Here is a 27,795-nt window from a genome sequence, read left to right on the forward strand (position 1 = left end):
TGTTGCGAATTTAGTTTCCATTATTTTAAGGTCAGCCTCACATCCCTACGAAAATGTCCATAGTCGGGGTAATAAATAATAAGAGGCAGTGAAACCACAAGGTATTTAGTAAAATTTGAAATCAATTGAGTAAGAAGGAAACTTAGCTGCTTTGATCAGTAGGGGATTTTGTTGTAATGTTTCACTAAATAGTCAGGCACCGGAGACACTGACTGGTTTACCTTACTTGTTCTAGCACATGCGAGATGTGGCGGAGAGAAGGCAACAGCTGGAGAAAGATCATGAAGATGCTGTAATAGCTTTGAAGAAAAGGCAAGAGGAAGTAAAGCGTCTCCAGCAGGTGAGTACAAATTATTAAATAGCAATGGTGCTTTATTTTTCTTTTTTTATAAACCAATGGCACAGACAAGATGCGGAACTTTGTAAGACACTATGTTATTAGAGGGAAAGAAAAAAAACCTCTTTCCCCACTTTAGTCACTTCTGTCCCTGCAGTGATTTTTCCCTCTCAAAAACTGCTTAATCTGTCTGCAGTGAGGGCTCTCGGGCAGCTGGGTAGCATTCACACAGGCACGGAACTTCTTGGTGCAAAGGAAGTTTTATTTAAGTTCATAAAATTTTCCAGGTAGCAGAAACAGAAATAAGCAGAAATGTCCATACATCTGACATCCAGGCTTTGCACTGGCTCGCGAAAGTATTCACCTCCTCTGACATTTTTCGTGTTTTGTTACTTACAATCTGGAATTTGATTCTCTGTTTTTTTTTCGAGGGTTTTCATCAGTTCATGTAAAGAACATGCCAACAACTGTGAACATTTGGTTTTCTTTTTAAAATGAAGCAAAAAACAATTAGGACAAAATAACTGAAAACTTCAGTATTCATAACTATTCACCTGTTAAAATTAGTGCTCTGTTAGAGCCTCCTTTTGCAGCAATTACAGCTTCTAGTCATTTAGGATAAGTCTCTGAGCTTTCCACATCTTGCCACTGGGATTCTTGCCCATTCCTCAGTGCAAAACTGCTCCAGCTCCTTCACGTTAGATGGCTTCTTCTGGTGAACAGCAATCTTCAAGTCTTACCACAGATTCTCAATTGGATTAAGGTCTTGGCTTCCACTAGGCCACTCCAAAACATTTACCCTTAAACCACTCGAGTGTTGCTTTAGAAGTTGCTTTGGGTCATTGTCTTGTTGGAAGGTGAACCTCCGTCCCAGCTTCAGATCACTGACAGACTGAAACAGGTTTTGCTCAAGAATATCCCTGTATTTCGCACCATCCAACTTCTCGACTTGGACCATTTTCCTTTCCCCTGCTGCTGAAAAACATCCCCACAGCATGATGCTGCACCACCATGTTTAGCAGTGGGGTTGGTGTTCTTGTGTTGATGAGCTGTGTTGGTCTGGCACCAGATATAGTTTACCTTGGTGGCCAGAAAGTAAAATTTTGGTCTCATCTGACCACAGCACCTGCCTCCACACATTTGGGGAGTTTCCCACTTCTTTTGGCAAACTGAGGACGAGCCTTAGAATTTTTTGTGTGTTAGTAAAGGCTTTTTATCTGTCCACTCTTTCATAAAATCCATTTCTATGGAGTGTATGGCCTATTATTGGTCGTATGAGCAGATACGTCAGTCTTTGCTTGGGAACTCTGCAGCTCCTTCAGGGTTACCTTTGGTCTCTGTACTGCCTCTCTGATTAATGCCCTCCTTGACCTTACTGAAAGTTTTGCTGGGCAGCTGTCTCTTCGCAGGCTTGTTGTGGTACCATGTTCTTTCCATTTGATGATAATGGATCTGATCGTGCTTTGGGGGATCATCAGAGATTAGGATATCTTTTATAACCCAACCCTGTCTTTTACTTCTCAACAACTTTGTCCCTGACTTATTTGATCTCCTTGGTCTTCATGGTTCTTATTTGGTAAGTATTGCTTAATGGTGGTGCAGCCTCTGTGGCCTTTCAGAAGAGGTGTGTATATACTGACAGACCAGGTGACACTTAGATTACACACAAGTAGACTTCCTGTTACTAAACATTTGACTTATCAAGGTGCTTGCACTTGAAATTTTTAGGGGCTTCATAGCAAAAGGGGTGAATACATATACACATGCCAATTTTTAGTTGTTTGATCCCAGAAATGTAATTTATGCCTATATTTTTCTCACTTCACCAACTTAGACTAGTTTGTGTGGATACATCACATGAAAATTAGATTACAAAAATATTTAAACAAAGGTTATCTGAAAGTGCATTCACACTTTTACCCCTTCCAGACCGGGTGACTTTTCATTTTTGCATTTATGTTTTTTTGTTCTTTTCTTAGAGCCATAACTTTTTTTTTATTTTTCTATCGACATAGCCGTGTAATGGCTTGGTTTTTTTCTGCTACAATTGGACTTTTGAATGACACCATTCATTGTATCATGACATGTACTGGAAAGCAGGAAAAAAGTTTGTGTGGCGGAACAGTGAAAAAAAGCACAATTTCTCTATTGCATTTTTTTTTTATTTTCTCTGTTGCTACGGACAAAAAGATTTTTTTATTTTTTTCTCGTTACGCCAATCAGGTTAATTAATTATATTTTTTAATCAGACTATTACAGTCATTATGATACCACATATATAAAAGAAAAAAGTTACGTTATTACCTATCAATTAAGAAAGAAGGTGGTATATTCAAAATCTCGTATATTTTTTTTTTTTCGCTGTTTTTTGCAGTCCCCTTTGGGTGATTGAAGTTCCAGTCCCCTATCACTTACATAATATACTGCAATGCTACAGTATTATTGTATATGACAGCAATCTTAGTTACTACTCCCAAAGACTGGTTTTCATAGGAGTACTGACATGACAGGCATGGGGGTCTTCAGTACACCCCTGGCTGTTATAGCAACCCACCAGCGCATCGTGACTGTGTGACAGGTGGCAATGGGTGATTTAGAACAGTGGCTTCTGGACACGCACAGTAATTGTCACTGTCAAAGGTTGGAGGCAGATCATGGCTGAATAACACAACCATTTGCTGGGAATGGAATGAGATCAACCCTTTAGCCTGCATCAAAGTCTGGCAGACATGTCCGAAAAACTGCATGACCTGTACTGAAATCTCTTCACCTGCAATCATGCCAAATAATCGGTTTTGCACTGCCATTCCCACTCCTGCCAATTTTTGTTTTGCGCTTTCTTTTCTTCCATCTTTTTTTTTTTTTCCCTCAAGAGCCTTAACTTATTTTACCATCAGTGTAGCCATATAGGGCTTGTTATTTTTTTTTTTTGGTACATCGAGGAGGCATCGAGAAGTTAGTGTTTCTGTGCTGTCACATCTCATCATCCAGACCGTAATCTTTCATTGGAAAGTGGCCGGCGACCACAAATTGGGGTTTGACAAACACACCATACTTTGGAGAACAGGTGAAGTAATGCTTGCCCTCACCTCAACACTTCCATCAAGTTTTCCTAGAGGCTCGTCATATTTTTCTGTTTTTTTGTCTTGATGGTGCTCGGGTCTCCTGCATCATGTATGGACCTGATAAGAGCGGTGCTGGGGCTGGAGAATACGAAGACTTAACCAGAGTGGAAAAATATGAGCTCTCACAGGAAGCCTATGAAAAAAGTTTAGACTCGGTACGTTCCCTCCTGAAGAAGAATAAATTGTGGAAATTCAATGAAGAAGAAGCATCTGAAAAGGCTGCAGAACAGCAATGCCAACTGGAGGAAGAGAAGCTGGCAGTCACCCCAGGGTCCTGATGTGAGGTGCGGGTGGTTGGACAGCTCACTTATCAAGGCACCGTTATGTATGTGGGTTTAACAGACTTTAAACCTGGAGTCTGAGTTGGTGTAAAATATGACGAGCCTCTAGGAAAACATGATGGAAGTGTCTAGGGCAAGCATTACTTCACCTGTTCTCCAAAGTACGATGCATTTGTCAAATCCCAATTTGTGGTGGTCGTCGACTTTACAGAGGAAGATTACAGTCTGGATGATGAGATGTGACAGCCCAGCAACAGTTTAACTTTTCGGTGCCTCCTCAATGTGCAAACTCCAAGCTTCACCACCATGTTCCATTTAGTGTAATAACCTTGTGACTCTCAGATTTTTTTTATGATTTTTTTTTTTGGAGTCAAGGTAGCACTAGTTCGGGCACAAGATAGAGGAAGAGCCGGCAATTGGGACGTTATATCCAGGAATGCATCAGCTTCTTTGTAGAACCAGAGAGAAATGCATACTTTTTCTAACCTGTTTTTATTTTGTGGTTGTAGATACTTAATTCTATATTTTTGCACATAACCTTAGGGTCAGCCATCTTGCTTGAACTGCTGTTAGTCATTTAGCGATAACATTTACAGCAGCTGCATCAACCATAGGAAAGCATACTGGAGGTGTTCATTGATTTCTATTAGAGAGGTTTCTAGGCATGCAGGAAGGGGAAGGAGGTGAGCTGTGACTGTCTTTTATGTTGTGAATGGTTTGATCCTCCGTATAGTTTATTATCTCTGTACTTGGGTTATGTTTCATTCTAATCTTGCCTGTGATGGTTGTGAGAACTGCACTGTAAAAACTGCAAGATTACATAATTTTGTGAAAATGGATATTCATCCGAAAAAAAGAAAAATCACTAGAAATTCTCAAGTAGGTTTTCCTAGCTATGTCACTGAACCGTCAGTGTGTGCGACCACTGATCTGTCACTGACGAGAGTTTGTGACTTCCAGACAAGAGATCCTTTCTGTGCTTATTTCACAAATAAAACGGAAGTTTAAATAACCAAAATAAAATGGTTCATTTTCTGTCTCTAGGCCCAAGTTGAAGCTAAAAAAGAACATGAAGGAGCTGTTCAGCTTCTGGAGGTACTGTACTGTGTCTTGTGGTAAAATAGCAAATCTTATTACCTTTTAATTAGCTGAAATATAATTTATATGCGGTAATTCTGGTCTCCCACTAATTCTCCAGAACTTTGATATTAAATGTTTTACAATTATTCAGGTAGTTAACACGTTTTCTCTTCCTTTTCATGTGCAGAGTACTTTGGATACTTTACAGGTATGTTAAAAAGTGTGCAGCTGTTCTTCATTGGTGGTGTATCTCCTCCGTTCAGAACGTCGCATGTTTTGGAAGCAGCATTTTTAGCTAGTCGTATTTGTGATTACAAAAGAGAAATGATTTATAAGAATTTACTTCATACTTTACTTAAGTCTTTGACTGAAAACAAGCAACAAGCAAAAAAAAATATCATAAACTGCATGTATTGTGAGTCCTATAGAGGCTTACATTACTGTGGCCTTTACCTGCTGTTAACTGGCATTTCAACTTTTCCACCAGTCTAAAGTGAAGCTTCTAGAAGACAAATGTCGCAGTCAGACAGAACAGTTCAGCCTGCTATCCCAAGAGCTGGAGAGATTTCGTCTGCAAACTGGGAACATTGATCTTCTAACCTCGACCTTTGTGACTTCTGAATTGCCTCCACCACAGTCTTGTTCTACGCCAGGTCTCGCCCCTGTTAATCAAGAAAGAGGTGATTAGCTAACGTGCCTGCTGTTAGCTAATGTGTTAGACAGGTGCTTCTCACAAAATTAGAATATCATAAAAAAGTGAATTTATTTCATTTCTTCAATGCAAAAGTGAAACTCGTATATTATATACAGTAGTCATTACAGAGTGATCTATTTCACGTGTTTATTTCTGTTAATGTTGATGATTATGGCTTACAGCCAATGAAAACCCAAAAGTCATTATCTCAGTAAATTAGAATACTTTATAACACCAGCTTGAAAAATGATTTTAAGATACGAAATATTGGACTACTGAAATGTATGTTCAGTAAATGCACTCAATACTTGGTCAGGGCTCCTTTTGCATCAATTACTGCATCAATGCGGCGTGGCATGGAGTCGATCAGCCTGTGGCACTGCTGAGGTGTTATGGAAGCCCAGGTTGCTTTGATAGCAGCCTTCAGCTCGTCTGCATTGTTGGGTCTGGTGTCTCTCATCTTCCTCTTGTCAATACCCCATAGATTCTCTATGTGGTTAAGGTCTGGTGAGTTTGCTGGCCAATCAAGCACAGTGATACTGTTGTTTATAAACCAGGTATTGGTACTTTTGGCAGTGTGGACAGATGCCAAGTCCTCCTGGAGAATGAAATTTCCATCTCCAAAAAGCTTGTCGGCAGAGGGAAGCATGAAGTGCTCTAAATTTCCTGGTAGATGGCTGCGATGACTTTGGTCTTGATAAAACACAGTGGACCTACACCAGAAGATGACGTGGCTCCCCAAACCATCACTGATTGTGGAAACTTCACACTAGACCTCAAGTAGCTTGGATTGTGGTCTCTCCACTCTTCCTCCAGACTCTGGGACCTTGATTTCCAAATGAAATGCAAAATTTACTTCCATCTGAAAACAACACCTTGGACCACTGAGCAACACTCCAGTTCTTTTTCTCCTTGGCCCAGGTAAGACGCTTCTGGTGTTATCTATTGGTCATGTGTGGCTTGACACAAGGAATGCGACACTTGTAGCCCATGTCCTGCATACGTCTGTGTGTGGGGGCTCTTGAAGCAATGACTCCAGCAGCAGTCCACTCCTTGTGAATCTCCCCCAAATTTTTGAAAGGCCTTTTCTTAACAATCTTTTCAAGGCTGCCGTTATCCCGGTTGCTTGTGCACCGTTTTCTACCACACTTTTTCCTTCCACTCAGCTGTCCATTAATATGCTTGGATACAGCACTCTGTGAACAGCCAGCTTCTTTATCAATGACCTTTTGTGGCTTACCCTCCTTGTGGAGTGTGTCAGTGACTGCCTTCTGGACATCTGTCAAGTCAGCAGTCTTCCCCATGATTGTGGAGCCTACTGAAACAGATTAAGGGACATTTTTAAATGCATAGGAAGCCTTTGCAGGTGTTTTTGTTAATTACTCTAATTTACTGAGATAATGACTTTTGGGTTTTCATTGGCTGTAAGCCATAATCATCAACATTAACAGAACTAAACACTTGAAATAGATCACTCTGTGTGTAATGACTCTATATAATATGAGTTTCACTTTTTGTATTAAAGAACTGAAATAAATTAACTGTCTGATATCCTAATTTTGTGAGAAGCACCTGTATTTACTGTACTGATGTCATTTCTTATACTGAGTATCCGTACAGCATAATGTACAAGTGCGGCTCTTAGACAGTGTGTGCTACAGGGGAATGGTCACACTGAGTCCTGTTTTTTTTTCTTTGTAGTGGGAAATTACGATTTGCTTTTTAACAAAACAAATTCACATCAGAAGTCTGATTTTTTTTTTCAGCTCCTTTTTTTTCTTTGCAGCCTATTGACTTTACTTTAAAGGGGTATCTCAAGATTGTATCCCACTATGTAGTAGGTGTAATAATAAAGGTTTAGCCGATACCTTCAATTAGAAATGTAGCATATGTCTTCTGATTCGCTATGACGTTTACCGCAAGTGCAGGGCATTGCAGTAACTTCGCTGTCAGGTATCCATGGTTATGACCACTAATTGTCCCTATAGGAGTGGTCATAACCTTGGATGCCTAAGCTACTCCAATGCCCTTCATATTGGGTAAGTGACATATTGAATCAGAAGAACTACATTTCTAATTGAAAGTATTTGCAAATATTATTGTTATTACACCTACTACATATTGAGATAGGATCTTGGAGATGGGAATTTCCCTTTTAAAGGGGTTGTCTGACAGTGAGATTTTTCTTCTCCTCATTATGAATGGTTTTAAAATAATAATAAATGGAGGCATACTTTTTTTTTTTTCCAGTGCCTCTGCAGATCTAGCACAGATCAGTTTGGTAGTCTGTGCCTTCTCTGAAAGCTGTGCCTGCTCTGTTCAGAAGTCACAGGACTACCCCAGTCAGGTGACAAGCTGAGCGTTATTGGATGTTTCTCGGACGCGCTCTTCTAGTCACGTTATCACTGCTGCAGTGGTCCTGTGGCGTCCAAGTTTGTAATCGTATTTAATTTTTTTGCAGGATGTTTTTTTCAAAACCTTGTTTGAAATAAATGCACTGAATGAACAGCAATGTGGTTTTCCCATTTGAAATCAATATCTTGTACAAGAGTGATTGAAGCTGTTTTTGATGTGGATTTTGGAGCAGAATTCACTCCAAAATCAACATAAAAACCTCAGTGGGATCATAGCATAACAATAGCGTGGTCTGCATTGATTATTTTGGCATCCAGGATGTCGGAAACCCAACAAAAGCCAAACTAAATTAATTATTCATTATTTAGCATTTGATCAGAGATCTCTTGTGGCTTAGTAATAAATGAAAGCCATGATAGTGGTCTGAACAGAGCCCTTCAAGTTTTTTGCTCAATGAGAAATGAGTCTAGCTGTTAATACCCTGTCCTTTCTTCTAGATGAGCTCTCCTCCTGGGATGTGATCAGTTGGGTAGACATTAGCCTGGAAGGCAGCAGTTCCAGCTTTGTTTATCTCTCAATGGATGGTACTGAAATCCAGAACATGTAGTGTAAATAACACTTGGTGTTGGTGTGGGGTTATGATTGATTTTGGTTATTGTTCTTTGTACACAGAAAAAGCACCATGTGATAAATTAACTCTTCACAGCATGCATCACCAATGTGGTTAATGTAATGCATGAATGCTACACTTCTAAAGGCGTTGTGCCTCAATTAAAACTTATCACCTTTCTACAGGATAAATGATCAGTGTGAAATTTCTGGTGTTCCATCATGAGAACCTGTGTCTCCTGTCATGTCCTCACTAAATGAACCGGGATTCATGTAGCTTAGCAAGCAGCTAAACCGCTATACCGGGGTCCAATAAGGAAGACTGTAGTTGAATCTGTGCTTTATTGAACGTAGGGTATATAGATATGGTGAAACTACAGAAACATATAAATACAATCAGTACTGTGTTCATAGGAATACATATACATAACATACATATCTGCACTACTAGCTGACCAAGGGAGCTATCTAAGCTGGCTAATATGAGATAGGGATTATATACAGGGAGCATGTTACATACCAGCGATGCTGATGCGAGGGGAGTAGAGAAATGAGATGTTCCCATGAAGCAGGCTTGAAAGAAAATGGAGGACTGCAGGGAAATGGGCTTAACTAACCATAATCCCTTGCACAGCGTACCAGGGTGCTTTGCAAACCTCCCAGAATGAATTGAGAATGGAGGGAAAGCAAAACTAAACTAAAATAGAATAACACTGCAGTTATTACTTTGGCCACCAAAAACAATGAACATTAAAATCTATGGAAAATTGAGCATTATAGATATTCTCAGCAAATCATTGTATATATTTTATCAAAATAGACAGTCAAGGATCATGAATTATGTCGGAGACAGAACACCTTCCCCCTTTTTGAATGGAGCGGCGGCCATGTATGTGCTGTGAAGTTCCACTTATTGTTTGTGGGACTGATGACCATTGCAGAGTGCTGTACTCCTTCGTAGACAATGAATGGAGCGGCAGTATTGCTAAAAATGGCCCAGTTGAGTTTAGTTACTTTGGTAGGGAGCACATAGTAGCTGGATTGACATGTTGTGAGATGGTGTGAATATATTAAGAAATGTGCCGTGGGTGCCGGGGCTTGTGTGACGTTATGTCATGTCAGCCTTGCAGCCAATCAAAGGCCACTGCACTCCCTGTTCCTTTATCAATAAGACATCACCTACAAGGAATGTGTGTCAGGTGTGTTCCTCATAGGTGAGGCCTTATTGATGCCACTGCCTATGTACTTCAGTTATATGACACTAACCCCCTCTTTTATTACCACCATTGCTTTAAAGCATTGATTATTTGGACTTTTTTTTTGAGTATCTATCTTCAATGCTAAGGTATCAATGATTATGTTCCTTTATTATTTTGTTTTACACATCTGGGAGTGTGATTCCATTGCCCACCTAATTACTGAATTTTTTTAAATGTCTGATTTTGTATGTGTAGCAATTGTATTTAACAATTTATTAATAATAAAATATATTTTTATTTCATGTTGAGCTTTGCACATTTTGTTTGTATAGGTGCCCTTATTAGGTGCTCTGCCACGCCCAGAGCTCTTGATGACACATTTATATATGTATAGAAACGGATATTACTTGGGAATGCCGTAACAGGTTCAGATGTCAATCTATCAACCCTCCCTATACCTTTGAGACCTGTCTGCCTATATATTCGGTTTGAGGTTATTGATCTTACTGACTGACCTTTAAACTAACAAATAACAAAAATATCATAATGCAGAAAGTTAAGACTTAACACCATAAAAAGCAAGGAATTTGTATACTTAATTGTTGAGTTATTCTGTTCTGCATCAGGATATCTTGCTGCATCTTGATCTCTGGCATTTTAAAGGGAATATAACCCCAGGTTTTTACTATGTAGTCTGAGAGCACCATAATGTAGGAGCAGAGGGCCTGTATACAGCGATGATTTACTGGGATGTGCTTTGCGGTTTCAGTACAATCAGTGTTTTATCAGCAGGAGATTATCACTACATGACCACTGGCCTCGTGCATCCTAGTCCACAACCACACACCCACTTCTGACTAGCAGCTCTCTGCCACTATACAATGTATACATAAAGCTATGGTATGGGTTGGGATTATACACAGCTCAACAACTAAGCTCTGCTAGATCTGCAGCAGAGAAAATTGTGATTCTATCATAATTACTGCACCCTATATAGTAAGTGACACATCGCTGTAATCAGGATCTCTGTCACTACCTCATGCTGCTGTCAGTTTGCATAGCAAAAACCTGCCTTTAAGAAAGACGCAATCTAGTAATGTGTATTGACTTCATATAGATCATTAGACCATAATAGTGACATTAATAGCGACTATAAGTCTGTGAGTGCTTGGAGTCATAGGGGTCATTATTTTGTGATCGGTTATAGATATAATCCATCCTGTTCTCTTGACAGTCGATGGAAAGATCAAAGATGGCAAGAACAAACGAAGACCTGAAGCACCAGAACCAAGCCACGATGCTGAGCCCCCAAATCAGGAAGTTGCCAAAGGAAAACGGAATCTTGAAGCTCCTCGCACCCCATCAAAATCAGAGTCCACACATGAAAGCTCCAAGTCTTGTCCCACTCCAGAAGTAAGACACATCTGTCACTTTTGTTTAGAGATCGGTGTATTATGAAGACCATGGACTGTGTTTAATATTATACAGGATGGTTTACTGGGATAGAATATAGTCACTAACGTGCGTCTAGATAATCCTTTTTATACTTGACGTATACAGAGACTTTATGTTGTCTACATTTTTGTTGATCTTCACTTTGCTCCTGATATTTGACAGGTGGATACTGCCAGCGAGATGGAAGAGCTGGAAGCAGACAGTGTGTCATTAAACCCCGAACCAGAAACCCGCTCCAGTGCAAAGTTGCAAGTTTTTCTTGCTCGATACAGGTGATATTATTGTCTTCACAATTAATCTGTTAGTGATGCACAAAAAACACCAAGGTTACTTACCGGTAGCCGGTTTTTCCGGAGCCCATGACGGCACACATGAGAGAGGGGATCCGCCCAGTCAGGACAGGAACCCTACTGAAGATAAAAGGGGCGGTAACTCTCCCTCACTTCAGTTGGTTTACAGAGCATGAGAGGCCCCCCCCGGGTTAGTACACATGGTAAAACTATCACCACATTATTTCTAACTAAAAAAGCACCCAAACTATAGTGCACACCAAAGGAGTGAAAAGGGGGGGAATATACAGATGCCGTCATGGGCTCCGGAAAAACCGGCTACCGGTAAGTAACCTTGGTGTTTTCCCGTCTCCCATGACGGCACACATGAGAGACTTTTGTAGAATAAGACACCTTAGGGAGGGACCACCGCTTGCAGCACCCTTCTACCTAAGGTTAGGTCAGTAGAGGAAGATAGATCAAGTCGGTAGTGCTTAAGAAAAGGTTGAAGGTGAGGACCAAGTAGCGGCTTTACAAATTTGTTCAATCGATACCTCAGCCTTCTCTGCCCAGGAGGTAGCCACGGCTCTGCTGGAGTGAGCCTTGATGCCTTCAGGAACCGGAGCGCCACTTGCAGAGTAGGATAACATAATGGCCTCCCTGATCCATCTGGCAATGGTACTCTTAGCTACCCCGTACCCTTTTCTACTACCCTGAAAGGCAACAAAAAGGGACTGATCTTTCCTCCACTGACTAGTTATTGACACATACTGTAATATGGCTCTTCTTACATCTAATGTATGGAACTTTTGCTCCCCAGGGTTTCTAGGATTATTACAGAAAGATGGCAAGGAGATCTCCTGAGCCCTATGAAACTTTTGGACTACCTTGGGGAGGTAGGCCGGGTCTGGTCTTAGAACCACTCGGTCATCCAAGATCTGCGTATATGGAGGGCATATAGATAGAGCTTGTAGGTCGCTCACTCTCCGGGCTGATGTTAAAGCTACCAGTAACACAGTTTTAAGTGTAAGTAGCTTTGGTGACAGCTCTAGTAGTGGTTCAAAGGGATCTTTGGTTAAGGCCTCTAAGACTAGGTTGAGGTCCCAGGGTGGTATCTTTGGGATAATGACCGACCTTGACCTGCCACTTTATGAACCGGGACACCCACCTATTGGCTGCTAAGTTGCAATTATATAGGGCCCCCAAAGCTGAGACTTGGACTTTGAGTGTGTTAGTGGCTAGCCCAAGTTGCAGCCCCAACTGTAGGAATTCTAGGATAGGTCCCACTGGAGCTACATCCCCCAAGGGTTCCCCCAGGAAGTCTAGGAACTTTTTCCATGTTCTACCGTAGATTTGGGATGTTATAGGTTTCCTGCTTTTCAACAGGGTGGAGACTAACCCTGGAGAGAATCCCTGGCGACTCAGTAGCGCCCTCTCAAATTCCAGGCTGCTAGATGGAAGCCCTTCACTTGAGAGTGGACCACTGGTCCCTGGGAAAGCAGGTCTGGAATCTCCGGTAATATCCATGGATCCGTCACTGACATGAGTCTCAGAAGGGAGAACCGAGGTCTCCTTGGCCAAAACGGAGCTATAAGAATTATTCTTGCTCGATCCTCCCTGATTTTCCTGACCACTACTGGGATCATTGTTATCGGTGGAAGTGCATAGGCCAGGATGAACTTCCAGGGTATTTGTAGGGCATCTACTGCGAAGGGGTTTTCCCTTGGATTCAGTGAGCAGAACTTCCTGACCTTCCTGTTGTGTGCGGTAGCGAACAAGTCTATTTCTGGTTTGCCCCAGGCCTGAACTATTTGTTGGAAGACTTGGGGGTTTAGGGACCATTCCCCTTGTCTTAGGTGCCTGCTACTCAGGAAGTCTGCCTGTGTATTTTCTACCCCCTTTATATGCAGTGCTGTGATGGATAACAGATGTTGTTCTGCCAGCTGGAAAAGTAGATCCGATATTTGCATGGGGCCCCGAGATCTCGTCCCCCCCCCCTGGTGATTGATGTAGGCTACTACTGCCTGATTGTCCGTCATGACTCGGGTGTGGCGGCCCCGAAGTAAGTGAAGGAAATGTTTCACGGCTTTTTCTACTGCCCATAGTTCTTTTACATTTGAACCCTGGTCCTTTTCTAGCGATGACCAGGTCCCCTGTATTGAGTGGGATCTCAGGTGTGCTCCCCATCCTGTGGCACTCGCGTCTGTTGTAATGATGTCCTCGACTGGTTTTTGCCACGGGACACCGGCTGTTAGATTCTTTTCTACAGTCCACCAGAGCAGGGAGTCTCTTACAGCCACGGAGAGACATAGTTTGCCCTCTAAATGCCCTTTTAATTGTTTCTGTGCTGACAGAATTTCCCACTGTAGTTGTCTTAAGTGGTCCTGCGCCCACGCTACCGCGGGTATGCATGATGTCAACGAGCCTAAAAGGGACATTGCGTTCCTCAGTGTCATAGCTGGTCTTTGTATTGCTGTGCGAGCTAGGCCCCTTATCTTGGTCACTTTGTTCTCTAGCAGGAGGCAGCGTTGTCGCTCGGAGTCCAATATCAACCCTAGGAAGGATTGCTCTTTTACTGGGGTTAACCTTGACTTGGGGATGTTTACTATCCATCCTAGTCCTACTGGAGTTGCTATCACTTCCTTCACTTGGTGTGCGCAGTGGGTCTCCGACCTCCCTATTACAAGAAAATCGTCTAGGTATGGGACGATCACTATGTCCCGGGAACGAAGAAAAGACATTACTTCGGCCATCACTTTGGTGAATACTCTGGGGGCTGTAGACAGGCCAAACGGAAGGGCTGCGTATTGGTAGTGTTTCACCTGTCCTCTCAAGTATTTTCGATACTCCCAATGAATTGGGATGTGATAGTAGGCATCTTTTAAGTCTATCACTGCCATGAGGCAATGCTGGAACAGGATCTTTGTGACCGTGTTGATTGACTCCATTTTGAAGGAGCAATCGTCTACCCACTGATTGAGTCTCCTCAGGTTGACTATGGTTCTCCAAGAGCCGTCTGGTTTTTGTATTAAGAAGAGGGGGGAGTAGAACCCCCCTTCCTTCTTCTTGCACTGGGACTTCCTGTAAGACTTGTTTTTGAACTAGTCCCAAGACTTCCGTCTCCAGGGCCAGGTGTTGCTCTTGGGCTTTCCTTCGGGGTGTCATTATAAAGGTATGCCTGGGCGGACGGATGAATTTTATTTTTAAACCGTCCTTTATTATGTTTAGGACCCATGTACTGGGGGAGATATTTGCCCCCGGAAAGGAAGAGAGAGAGCCTTCCCCCTACCTCCTGCCCGATGTCATTGGGGAGATTTTTTGGAGGAAGTGGAGGGCCTTTTAAACATATAGCCCGATCCTCTCCTTTCTTTAAAGTCTCAGTTTTTCCTATCTCCCGGGGGGGACGACCCCTGTTAAATCTCCTCCTCCGAAAGGGCTGCTTTTTAGGTTCTCCCGGAAATCGGGGAAAGCTTTTCTTCCTATCCCCCGCATGTTCCAAAATTTCTTCTAGTTTTTTCCGAAGAAGAATTGGCCATCATATGGAATGGAACATAACTTATGTTTTGATGGTAAATCTCCGGGACACCCTTTAAGCCACAGGGCTCGTCTTGCCGCATTTGACAGGCTTGCTGCTCTAGCTGTCAATCTTGCGGAATCTGCAGAGGAATCCGCTAGGAAAGCTGCTGCTCCGTGTACCAGTGTCAGATTAGACAGAATTTCGTCCCTAGGAACTCTATCCTTGATCTGGTCCTCTATTTGTTGTAGCGAGACCATGAGGGCACGAGCGGTACAGGTACCAGCTATCGCTGGTTTTAATCCACCTGCCGAAGCTTCCCAGATATGCTTTAGGAAACCGTCTGCTTTTTTATCAAGCGGGTCTTTCAACACGCCAGAGTCCTCTAATGGTAGAGATAGCTTTTTTGAAGATTTGACTACGGCCCCATCAATTTTTGGAACTTTTTCCCAGGTCTCAGAATCCTTTAGCTCAAATGGGTACCTTCTTTTTGATGTAGAAGGTAAGCCCCCTGACCTCTCAGGTTTTTTCCATTCCCTGTCAATTAGGGCCTTTATCTTATCATTTACAGGGAAGGTACGTTTTTTCCTTTCCTCCAGTCCTCCAAACATCACATCCTCCAATGATTTAGGAGTCTTTTCCTCTTTTAAGGCCCATTGTAGCCCAGATAGCTTTGACCAGCTTTTCCACGTCCTCTGTAGGGAAACATGGACGGCCGCCTATATCGCTGTCCGAGGAGGATTATGAGGACTGAGTAGAGGAAGAGGAGGTGGAAGGGGATAAGGATCTTTCCCGCCCTTTCTGCCCTGGCGAGGCCTCTGAATCAGAATCCCTTCTACGGCTTCTTTTATCCTTCTTTTTAAGGGCTGCCTTTAGGGAACCTTTCACCTCCTGTTGTATTAACGCCTTAAGGCTAGTCACCAAATCAGGGGTTTCCTCCTGTATAGTTTTATTTATACAGTCAGCGCAGAGGTCTTTCTGCCACTGATCTGCCAGCGGGTGTTTGTATAGGCCGCATTCCCTATTCTTGGTTTTGCTGCTAGCCTTCCTCGACCCCTAATGATCAAACAGAGAAAATGGAACCCCGTTACCATAAGGGTGACATTCACGTAGATCACTCACCACCGCTGTCAATCAGGGGTACCGATGTCGGGGGCTCTTCAGATGCACTCGTGATGTTTCTTCTGGACGTCTCAGAGTCATGCCGGTTGCGTTTACGACTGCCGCTCCCACCACTCGAGCGGCTGCTCCTGGTATGTTGGCGGCTCGGCCTGGCATCTGGCGAGAGCTCTTGCTGATGCTGCTGCTGCTCATCTTGCCCCACTTCCATTGTGAAGCCTTGAGCATGAGTGCGTCTTCTGTGGTCATCCCCCTTATGTAAGGGGGATCCACTGCACTCTCCGCCTCCTCCGGTTAACCCCACAGCCCCTGCCCCCCCTGCCATGCCGCCGGGATCTTCTTCTTTTGCCGGCTGGCGTTTTTTCCTATGGGTGCCGCCATCTTGGATACCGGCTCCGCCTCCCGACGTCACTCGGGCACGCCCGTTCCCAGCGTGCCCTGCGTGCGACGTCAGAGGGAAGCGACCCGGAAGTGGCCGCTCCCTGACGCTGCTGTGCTGCTCCTGGATGCGGCAGAGGGGAGAGGGCGGCGTGGCAGCCACGGCAGAGCCCCAGGACCCCAGGCCGTGCTGCTTCTGCGCCCTCTCGGACGCTGAGCCCCCAGGGGACCCGCGGACGGCGCGTCCCCCTCCCGGCGCACAGCGCCCAGGACCCTGCCTGTTCTTCCACGCCGTCACGAAAGAGGGGCAGGTACGTGTTCTTCAGTACACGGGTCCCTGTCAGGACAGGAAACCCAACTGAAGCGAAGGAGAGGTACCGCCCCTTTTATCTTCAGTAGGGTTCCTGTCCTGACTGGGCAGATCCCCTCTCTCATGGGAGACGGGAAAAAAATATAGGGCAGAAAATAATGAATTCCGCTTTCTGGTCTCAGTTCAACCGGATCCAGAATTGTCACGTTTACGCGACTTGTGACGACTGCTGCCAGTCACTGGCTTCAGCAGCAACTTGATGTTGACATGTCACCTCTGCAGACAATAATTGGCGCCAATACTTTCCTGGTTATTTTATTCCACTGGCAGTAGTTTGTACTGACTGAAAAAATCCTTAAAAAAAAAGCAAAAAAACACCAAAGTAAAAGTTGAGGAGTTACCAACAGGAACATCAGGTTTTATCCAGTGGAAAATTAAAGCAATGATTTTAACACTGCTATGGCTACCATCCACTTTTCCTGGTTTGTACTTTTCATTAACCCAAAGTGTTTGTATAATAAGTTAATGTATCTTGTCATTTTGGAGTAGGCGAAAAGGAGCCTTAGTTGTATACTTCTTTGTGAATTACTAGGTTGTTGTTTTTTTTTATAATGGACTCTCAAATCACTTTCAGCTTACATTGCTGATGGTATATGACTTCTATTAGGGCTTCTTTTCAGTGTTTCGTACAATTTATTCTTAATATTATAAATTTTTATAGCTACAATCCCTTTGATGGTCCCAATGAAAATCCTGAAGCAGAACTCCCCATCACAGCAGGGGAATACATTTACATCTATGGGGACATGGATGACGATGGATTTTATGAAGGTCGGTAACCTAAAACAAAGGCACTAATTTAAAATAACTTTGCTCGTTTGTCATTTGCTTTTACTATAATTACTATGGTTATTACTTCTACGCTGCCTTTTGTATGTCCGTTTATAGGGCATGTTGTGTTAAAAAAAAAAAAAAAAAAAGGGTCCTATGCCCAGATAAGCTTGTGTTATAAACAGATTTTCATGCCTCCTTTCCTAAGGCCAAATTCGCAAAGAAAAAAATATGCCACCTAATAATAATTACTCAATAAGTTAGTCCTGTGAGATCTACAATTGTAGATGGTGGTGTCCAAACCAGACAATTTCATTAATAGTAATCGATAAAAAATGTAAAACATCAACAAGTTGTTTATATTGCCCAATTTGAGTAGAATTTGTGTTGAAACATATAGGGCCTGTCGAAGTATTCTGAAATATCCAGCTCTTATTCTATATGGGGGTTTTTTTGTTTGTTGTTTACTGACTGTTTTGTTTTTATAGGGGAATTAATGGATGGGAGGCGTGGACTTGTTCCATCAAACTTTGTAGAACGTGTTTCTAACGATGACTTGATCGCCTTCCACCCTGCTGAAACCAATGAGCTGTCACAGAGTTCTGGACAGGACACTAGTTTTCTGAGTGTAAGCAGTATAGAGAGAAGCGAAGAAGATGATGATGGAAGCAGCCTCAGCCCATTGCCAATGCAAGGAAATAGTGAGGGAGCAAGAGATGTCTCAGCCGTGCCTTACCCTCGAAAGCTGACCCTCATTAAACAGCTTGCCCGTAGCATAGTGGTTGGATGGGAGCCTCCTCTTGTAGCAGCAGGCAGTGGAAATATCATAAGTTATAATATCTATGTAGATAATGAACTTCGACAGAATGTTCGCTGTGGAGGACAAACTAAAGCCTTGATTGAGAAACTTGAGCTGAAAACTCGTACGTATCGCATTTCTGTACAGAGCACGACAGAGAGTGGCTGCTCAGATCGGCTGCGTTGCACTTTGTTGGTTGGCCATGGTTACTCACTCGCACCAACACAATTGCGCGTGCGCAGCCTGTCCGCCACGTCTGCAGAAATTACATGGCAGCCAAGTAACAGCAACTATTCCCATGCCTTGTATCTAAATGAGGAAAGCTGTGGCCTGACTAAGGCGGGGACATATTGGTACACGTTTAGCAGTTTGAGGCCTAGCACCATGTACAATGTAAAAGTAGAAGCCCGACCCCAGAGAATCCCCTTGGAGTTGCCTCTCGAGAGAAGAGAGCCAAAGACCACAGTTATGCAACTGACAACTCCTGCTGCAGGTAATGGACTGGATGAAATATGGTTACTTTTCTTCCACTTTTTTTGTGCAGAGTTGTTTTTTTGTTTTTTTTTTTAAGTAATAAGAAACATTTATTGAAGTGGCCCATTCACATGATGCTAATGTTCCAGCCCCCAATTGCCCTCCTTTCCTCCTTCCACTCCTAACCCGCTACAATCGAAATTGCAGGTGCCAATGGGTCGCTTACATACACGTGTCACCCTCTTGGTACTCCCGTAGGCTGGACTTCATAGGAGATTGTCATTACTACTATGTACTGCAATAGTGTAGTATTGCAATAAATTGTGCAAGCTATTAAAATTACCGGTTAACCCCTTCACGACCAATGACGCCACATAGGCGTCATGAAAACTGGTGCCATTATGACCAGTGACGCCTATGTGGCGTCATGACTTTAAAGCCCCCCTGCGGTTCGGGTGACCTAGGTCACTGAAAGGTCACCTGACCCGCAGATACTGGGGGCTTTGTACTTCACCACGGGGGGGCGTGGCTTCGCCCCCACGTGGCTACGATCGCCCTGATTGGCTGTTTCACTTTTAACAGCCAATCAGAGCGATAGTAATATTTCATCTATGAAAATTGATGAAATATTACAATCCAGCCATGTCCGACGCTGCTGTAGCATCGGACATGGCTGGTGACACCGATCCGACCCCCCCTCCCAAAGGTTAATGGGGGCGATCTGCCCCCCGCCACTGAATGACAGCGGCGATGTGCCGCCGCTGTCATCATCTGCCTTCCCTGTGCTCCCCCCGCCTTCCGATCACCCCCCCTCTCACCCTCCGGTACTCACCGAGTGCCGCTATGGCTCCCGGTGTCCCGCGGTCCCGGACCATGGGCGCCGCCATATTGGAAAATAGCGGGCGCATGCGCAGTGCGCCCGCCGGCTGCAATTTCCATTCATTCATTTTGATCACTGTGATAAACTCTCACAGTGATCAAAATAGAATAAAAAGTAAATAAGCCCCCCTTTATCACCCCCATAGGCAGGAACAAACAATAAAATAAAGAAATTATTAATTTTTTTTTTTCCGTTAGGGTTGGAAAGAGGGTTAGGGTTGGAAATAGGGTTAGGGTTGGAGTTAGGGTTGGGGTGGAATTAGGGTTAGGGTTGGAATTAGGGCTAGAATTGGGTTAGGCTTGGGGTTAGGGTTAGGGTTGGGATTAGGGTTAGGGGTGTGTAGGGGTTAGGGCTGAAGTTAGAACTGAGGGGTTTCCACTGTTTAGGCACATCAGGGGGTCTCCAAATGCGACATGTTGCAACCATTCCAGCCAATTTTGCATTCAAAAAGTCAAACGGTGCTCCCTCCCTTCCAAGCCCCGACGTGTGCCCAAACAGTGGTTTACCCCAACATATGGGGTATCAACGTACTCAGGAAAAATTGCACAACAACTTTGGGGGTTAAATTTCTCCTGTTACCCTTGGGAAAATAAAAAATTGGGGGCTAAAAATTATTTTTGTGGAAAAAAATATTATTTTTTATTTTCATGTCTCTGCGTTATAAACTTCTGTGAAGCACTTGGGGTTCAAAGTGTTCACCAGGCATCTAGATAAGTTCCTTGGGGGGCCTAGTTTCCAAAATGGGGTCACTTGTGGGGGGTTTCTATTGTTTCGGCAGTCGGCACATCAGGGGCTCTGCAAACGTAACGACGACCGCAGACCATTCCATCAAAGTCTGAATTTAAAACGTCACTACTTCCATTCCGAGCCCTTACGTGTGCCCAAACAATGGTTCCCCCCCCATATATGGGCTACCAGCGTACTCAGGACAAACTGGACAACAACTTTTGGGGTCCAATTTATCCTGCTACCCTTGTGAAAATAAAAAATTGCTGGCTAAAAATCATTTTTTTGAGGAAAAAAAAATATTTTTCATTTTCACGGCTCTGCGTTATAAACTTTTGTGAAGCACTTGGGGGTTCAAAGTGCTCACTATGCATCTAGATAAGTTCCTTAGGGGGTCTAGTTTCCAAAATGGGGTCATTTGTGGGGGAAATCCAATGTTTAGGCACACAGGGGCTCTCCAAACACGTCATGGTGTCCGCTAACGATTAGAAGTAATTTGCATTTCAAAAAGTCAAATGGCGCTCCTTCCCTTCTGAGCCCTGCCGTGCGCCCAAACAGTGGTTCCTCCCCACATATAGGGTACCAGCGTACTCAGGACAATCTGGACAACAACTTTTGTGGTTCAATTTCTCCTGTTAGCCTTGTGAAAATTAAAAATAGCATGCTAAAAATCATTTTTAAGGAAAAAATTTTTTTTATTTTCACTGCTCTGTGTTATAAACTTTTGTGAAGCACTTGGGGGTTCAAAGTGCTCACTACACATCTAGATAAGTTCCATAAGGGGTCTAGTTTCCAAAATGGGGTCACGTGTGGGGGAGCTCCAATGTTTAGGCACACAGGGGCTCTCCTAACGCGACATGGTGTCCGATAACTATTGGAGCAAATTTTCCAATCCAAAAGTCAAATGGTGCTCCTTCCCTTCCGGACCCTGCCGTGCGCCCAAACAGTGGTTTATGACCACATATGAGGTATCGGTGTACTCAGGAGAAATTGCCCAACAAATTTTAGGATCCATTTTATCCTGTTGCCTATGTGAAAATGAAAAAGCTGAGGCTAAAAGAATATTTTTGCGGAAAAAAAAAAAAAAAAGTACTTTTTTTTTTTTTTACAGATCAATTTGTGAAGCACCTGGGGGTTCAAAGTGATCATTATGCATCTAGATAAGTTCCTTGGGTGGTCTAGTTTCCAAAATGGGGTCACTTGTGGAGGAGCTCCAATGTGTAGGCACACAGGGGCTCTCCAAACGTGACATGGCACCCGCTAAATATTCCAGCATGTTTTCCATTCAAAAAGTCAAATGGCGCTCCTTCCCTTCTGAGCCCTGCCGTGCGCCCAAACAGTGGTTTATGACCACATATGAGGTATCGGTGTACTCAGGAGAATTTGCCCAACAAATTTTAGGATCCATTTTATCCTGTTGCCCATGTGAAAATGAAAAAATTGATGCTAAAGAAAATTTTTGTTGGAAAAATTAAAATGTCCATTTTCTCGTTCGCCTTATTGGGGGACACAGAGACCTTGGGTGTATGCTGCTGCCACTAGGAGGCTGACACTATGCACAAAAAAAGATAGCTCCTCCTCCGCAGTGTACACCCCACCGACCGGCAGAGAATTCCTCAGTTTAGCTTAGTGTCAGTAGGAGGTGGACACGGGTCTTTTATTAGACCCATATCTACCTCGTCGTGCGTCGTTCCTTTTCAGGTTCTACGGAGGGATACAGAGTGAAAAGTCACATCTGTACTCCCACATGGAGTCTGCAAGTACGGCGTGTACTGCCACCCCGTATCCTTGCAGTTCTCCGCGGCAGGACCAGCCAGACGGACGCCGACACCAAGACGTGCCAGCGACTCCAGGGGTCCTTGTCGCCAGTCTCCCTCCCACTCGCCTACCAGAGCCTGTCGGTTGGATGAGACGCAAGACTTCTTCAGACAGGTAACGGATCGTGGATAGGTGAGTATGAGGCCCCGGCTTCATATTTATTTACCTGCTGCCCATTCCCGACGGTCACCTCTTCAATGGTCACAGGGGTAGGCACTGCGGTCGCTCGCAGTCGCCACAAGGCTATAGGCAGCTCAATGTTGCTGGGCATCCCCCCCCCCTTCCCTCCCCCCTTTCTGGGTACAGGGAGCACAGGGTTTTTTCCCATTGGGAGCGACTTGCGACTGCGGCGTCCCACTTTTTCGGATCTCCGCGCCGACCCCCTGCTGACAGGCGGCCGCCGCAACTAATTTAGGCCCCGGCTTCAGTTCGGGCCTACCGCTGCGTCGCGGCCACGCCCCCCGCCCCTTTCTTCTAAGCGGGCTTCTCTCCCGCTCTTCCCAGGCCCTCCCACCGCCTGTCCTTCACCTGCCCAGCCTGCTATTGGCTAGAGGGCGGTGAATTTTAACCCTGCGAGGTGCTCCGCCCTCCCTCCTCTCCTAAGGCGCGCTTTTTCTCAGGACGGCGCCATTTTCCCAGCCTGTTAGCCGGGCACCAGCTCCTCACTGGACAGCATCTTTTCCAGCTGGTTTTTTCAGGAGGTCTGTCGGCCGGATTTCGCTCTGACCTGCATCCACTGACAGGTCGCAGAGCATCGCTTCTGGGGACACCGGACCGTGAGTAGCTCTGCACTGCAGACTGACCCTTCTCCGCCCTCTGTCCCCCAACCTTCCGGCATTACCTCAGCTTTTCACTATGTCTATGTCTGATCGTACCCGCTCTACCGCCCCCCCCTGCACTTTAGTCAAGTACTTTGCATGTTCTTCGTGCAATCGCAAACTTCCCTAAGGCCAGTCCACTCCCCTTTGCTGGATTGTAGCAATCCAATTCAGCCTGACGCCGTCCAGGAGCCATCTGCGGGCCCAGGTGAGAGTGAGCCCCCCATGCCTGGCTGGGCCTCCTCGCTATCTCAATCAGTGGCAGACCTCACCAGGGTGTCTCAGTCCCTGGTGGCCGTTCTTGATAAGTTGCCCCTGGACTCTTCAGCAGGGCCAAGCAGGTCCCAAATTGTTCCATCTGAATCAGCCAGCGGTAGTCGCAAAAGACCCAGGCAAGATTCCCAGCCGGAATCCTCTCCTAGTCCCATCTCACCGCATAGCCCTTCTCACCAGTCTCCCTCTCGGGCCTCCTCTCCCGAGTCAGGGGAAGCGCTTTCGGACAGGTCATCTGAGGGGATTTTAGAGCTGGATTCAGACCAGGATGCAAGCATGAAGGTCACAGTGCAGGACCTCATTGCTGCGATCCATCATACCTTCGATATTGCTGACTCCCCTGCGAAATCCTCAGATCAGGAGGTTTCGTTCAGACGGGCAGAAACTCCCTCCAGGGTTTTTCCTTTCCATTCCCAGTTTGGGAAAATTTTTACCAAGGAAAGAGAGGATCCGACCAGACGCTTTCAAAGAGGAAAACGTCTCGGCATACTCTACCCATTTGCTAAGGAGCTCACGGACAACTGGTCGGCCTCTCCCTCGGTCGATCCGCCCGTGTCCAGGCTATCCAATAACACGGTTCTCCCGCTTTCAGGCGTGGCGTCCCTAAAGGATTCTAATGACAGGATTATAGAATCCCTGGCGAAGTCTGCCTTTGAAGCGGCTTCAGCGGCGGTGTGTCCAATCTTTGCTTCATCCTGGACAGCAAAGACCATAGCCACGTGGGCAGACGACCTTTGGCAGGGCATCTTAGATAAGGCGCAACCGGAGCATTTGGCCAATCTCGCCAATCAGATCTCCCATGCTGGGGACTATCTTCTCTCCACTTCCTTGGATGCTGCATCCTGTGCAGTTCAGGCGTCAAGCAACGTTATTGCAATTCGACGTACACTTTGGCTAAAGGCATGGCAAGCGGACTTGTCTTCTAAAAAGTCCCTCACTAACCTGCCTTTTCAGGGGGTGCGCCTCTTTGGGTCCCAATTGGACCAGATTATTAAGGACGCCACCGGAGGCACGAGTTCACTCCTCCCTCAGTCCAAGCCTCGCAGACCCCCACTAAGGCGTCAGTTTCGACCCTTTCGGACTTTCCGCCGTTTCAATACGGCGGACAACTCCTCCAGCCAACAGAGACCGCAGGCTCGCCGGGAGAGAAGGAAAGTTTCCTTCAGACCCACTTCTTCCTGGCGACCCCACTCCTCCCAGGGCAGACCGTCCAGATCTAGATCTGGACAGTCTACTTCAGCATGACTATCATCGGGCACGCGAAGGGCCTTTCCAATTGGGAGGTCGACTTCTTTCCTTCAGGGACGTTTGGCTGGCCGCCGTGGAGGACGCCTGGGTCAGGGAGGTCGTATCCTCAGGATACAAGATAGAGTTCGTCTCTCTCCCACGGGATCGTTTCTTCGAATCCCGGCCTCCAAAGGATCCAGCCTTGATCCCGGGGTTCTCTACAGCTATCGCCGCTCTCCTCAGTTCCGGGGTGATTGTGCCCGTTCCCGAATCGGAGCGCTTCACGGGGTTCTACTCGAACCTGTTTGTAGTGCCGAAAAAAGACGGCGCAGTTCGACCCATCTTGGATCTCAAGCTGCTCAACAAGAGGGTCCGCCTTCGCCACTTCCGCATGGAGTCGCTTCGCTCGGTCATCGCCTCCATGGAGGAGCAGGAATTCATGTGCTCAATAGACATCCAAGATGCCTATTTACATGTTCCAATTTTCTCCGGACATCAGAAGTTCCTGCGCTTTGCGATTCGACAGCACCACTACCAGTTTGTCGCACTGCCCTTCGGTCTTGCCACCGCTCCCAGAGTCTTCACGAAGATCATGGCTGCGTTGATGGCTTTGTTGAGAGTCAGAGGCCTCGTTCTTTTCCCGTACCTAGACGATATTCTGATCAAGGCTCCCTCATTCCAACAGGCTCACCAAAGTTTGTCAATCGTCCTGGACACTCTTTCCAATTTCGGGTGGATCGTCAACAGGAAAAAGTCCTGTCTGATTCCTACCCAACGCCTGGTCTTTCTAGGTCTTCTGTTCGACACTCGTCGGTCAAGGGTCTTTCTCCCACAAGAAAAGATTCTCTCTCTGCAGCAGGAAGTACGATCGCTGCAGACCTCGCGATTCCCATCCCTCCGTACAGCCATGAGGGTGCTGGGAAAGATGGTCGCGGCGATAGAGGCAGTTCCCTTTGCCCAATTTCACGCCAGGCCTCTCCAGCAGGCCATTCTGTCGAAATGGAACAGGTCGCCTCGGTCCCTGGATCGCCCTGTCCATCTTTCTTACCGGATCAAGCGGTCTCTCAACTGGTGGTTGTCGTCACCTCTCATTCTATCGGGTCGTTCCTTCCTTCCCATTCACTGGCAGATAGTAACCACAGATGCCAGTCTCCTCGGTTGGGGTGCTGTGTTCCGCAACCACACTGTTCAGGGTCGATGGTCGGATCGGGAATCAGCGCTACCGATCAACGTTCTGGAGATTCGAGCGATCCATCTTGCTCTGGTCCACTGGGAAAGGCTCCTCAAGGGACTGCCGGTACGGATTCAGACAGACAACGCCACAGCGGTGGCATATGTCAACCGCCAAGGGGGAACACGGAGTGTTTCAGCCCTGGCGGAGGTGTCCAAGATTCTTCGTTGGGCGGAGATTTCTGTCCCGACAATTTCCGCGGTTCACATTCCCGGCGTAGACAACTGGGCCGCCGATTTTCTCAGCCGCGAGGGTCTCGCGGCGGGAGAATGGTCCCTACATCCGGAAGTGTTTCATCTGCTCTGCCTTCGGTGGGGAACCCCGGATGTAGACCTCATGGCGTCTCGCCTCAACAGGAAAGTCCCACAATTCGTGTCCAGGTCTCGGGACCCTCTGGCAGTGGGCGCCGACGCCCTGGCCGTTCCTTGGTCCCAGTTCGAACTTCCCTACCTGTTCCCTCCTCTGCCTCTTCTTCCCAAGCTGTTGAAGAAGATCAAGGCAGAAGGACTTCCGGTCATTCTCATCGCCCCGAATTGGCCCAGAAGGTCTTGGTTCGCGGACATTGTCAACCTTCTCGCGGATGCCCCCTGGAAGCTTTCAGACAGAACAGATCTGCTGTCTCAGGGTCCGATTTGCCACCCCAATTCTCGACCGCTCAATTTAACGGCGTGGCTGTTGAGACCGAGGTTCTGAAACGAGCAGGATTTTCCGACCACGTAATTCAGACCATGATCCGAGCCAGAAAGCCATCATCTTCCAAGATTTACTACCGTACTTGGAAGGCCTATTTCACTTGGTGTGAGACCAATGACGTCGCGCCCATGTCCTTTTCGCTCCCTTCAGTCCTAGCGTTTCTTCAGGCAGGATTGGATGCGGGGCTTGCCCTCAGTTCCCTGAAGGGTCAAGTTTCGGCGCTGTCCATTCTGTTTCAGAAAACGTTGGCTTCCCGTCCTCAGGTTAAGACCTTTCTTCAGGGCGTGGCTCACACGGTCCCGCCGTACCGGGCGCCCGTGGATCCATGGGATCTTAATCTGGTTCTTGAGGTTCTGCAAGGTCCGCCCTTTGAACCCCTCAGGGATATTTCCCTTTCTCTCCTTTCTTGGAAGGTAGCCTTTCTGGTGGCCATCACCTCCGTCCGGCGCGTGTCGGAATTGGCAGCTCTTTCGTGCCGCTCTCCCTTTCTGGTTCTCCACCAGGATAAGGTAGTTCTGCGGCCTCCGCCCTCGTTCCTTCCGAAGGTAGTGTCCTCGTTTCACCTCAACGAGGATATCGTGCTCCCGTCCTTTTGTCCGAATCCAACTCATCCCCGAGAGCGGTCCTTGAACAAGCTGGACCTGGTTAGGGCGGTAAGAGTCTATCTGTCTAGGACGACTTCCTTGCAAAAGACAGAGTCTCTTTTCATTATCCCTGATGGAGCGCGGAAAGGTCACCCAGCGTCAAAAGCCACCATTGCTCGCTGGATCAGATCGGCTATCCAGGGCCCACTCTACTCGAGCAGTGGGTGCCTCCTGGGCGGTGCGCCACAGAGCTTCCGCACTGCAGCTTTGCAAAGCTGCAACATGGTCATCGGTTCACACGTTTGTGAAATTCTACAGAGTCCACACCTACGCTTCGGCGGACGCCAGCCTAGGTAGACGGATTCTGCAGGCCGCGGTGGTGAGTCCGCTGGCCTGATGGAAGTTTGTTTCCCACCCCAGGGACTGCTTTGGGACGTCCCAAGGTCTCTGTGTCCCCCAATAAGGCGAACGAGAAAACAGGATTTTTGGGTTGCTTACCGTAAAATCTGTTTCTCGGAGCCTTCATTGGGGGACACAGCACCCTCCCATGTTTTACAGCTCCTGTTCTTACTTTGGTTGAATGGTTACAGTTGAGTTGTTTATGTTGTCAACCTATTCTGTTACTTCTCCTACTGCTTTCTCACTAACTGAGGAATTCTCTGCCGGTCGGTGGGGTGTACACTGCGGAGGAGGAGCTATCTTTTTTTGTGCATAGT

At 45.9% G+C, this 27,795-nt stretch overlaps 1 protein-coding gene and 1 pseudogene across 6 annotated transcripts in view; both read left to right on the forward strand.

Moving 5' to 3' along the window:
- TSPOAP1 (TSPO associated protein 1) overlaps window positions 1–27,795 on the forward strand; it is a 249,670-nt gene that overhangs the window by 171,210 nt on the left and 50,665 nt on the right. For all 6 annotated transcript variants that reach the window (XM_073565801.1, XM_073565798.1, XM_073565797.1 and 3 more), the window contains exons 10-18: window positions 236–340; window positions 4,788–4,838; window positions 5,011–5,031; window positions 5,311–5,503; window positions 8,370–8,456; window positions 10,915–11,093; window positions 11,298–11,407; window positions 17,447–17,556; window positions 18,045–18,848. In XM_073565801.1, the coding sequence (XP_073421902.1) occupies window positions 236–340; window positions 4,788–4,838; window positions 5,011–5,031; window positions 5,311–5,503; window positions 8,370–8,456; window positions 10,915–11,093; window positions 11,298–11,407; window positions 17,447–17,556; window positions 18,045–18,848 (1,660 nt within the window). The remainder of the gene's footprint in view (window positions 1–235; window positions 341–4,787; window positions 4,839–5,010; window positions 5,032–5,310; window positions 5,504–8,369; window positions 8,457–10,914; window positions 11,094–11,297; window positions 11,408–17,446; window positions 17,557–18,044; window positions 18,849–27,795) is intronic.
- Window positions 3,410–4,781, forward strand: LOC141080537 (tubulin-folding cofactor B pseudogene; annotated as a pseudogene).

The sequence above is a fragment of the Dendrobates tinctorius genome, unplaced genomic scaffold (assembly GCF_039654945.1).
Source record: "Dendrobates tinctorius isolate UK_male_01 unplaced genomic scaffold, ASM3965494v1 ptg000016l, whole genome shotgun sequence".
NCBI classification, from domain to species: Eukaryota; Metazoa; Chordata; class Amphibia; order Anura; family Dendrobatidae; genus Dendrobates; species Dendrobates tinctorius.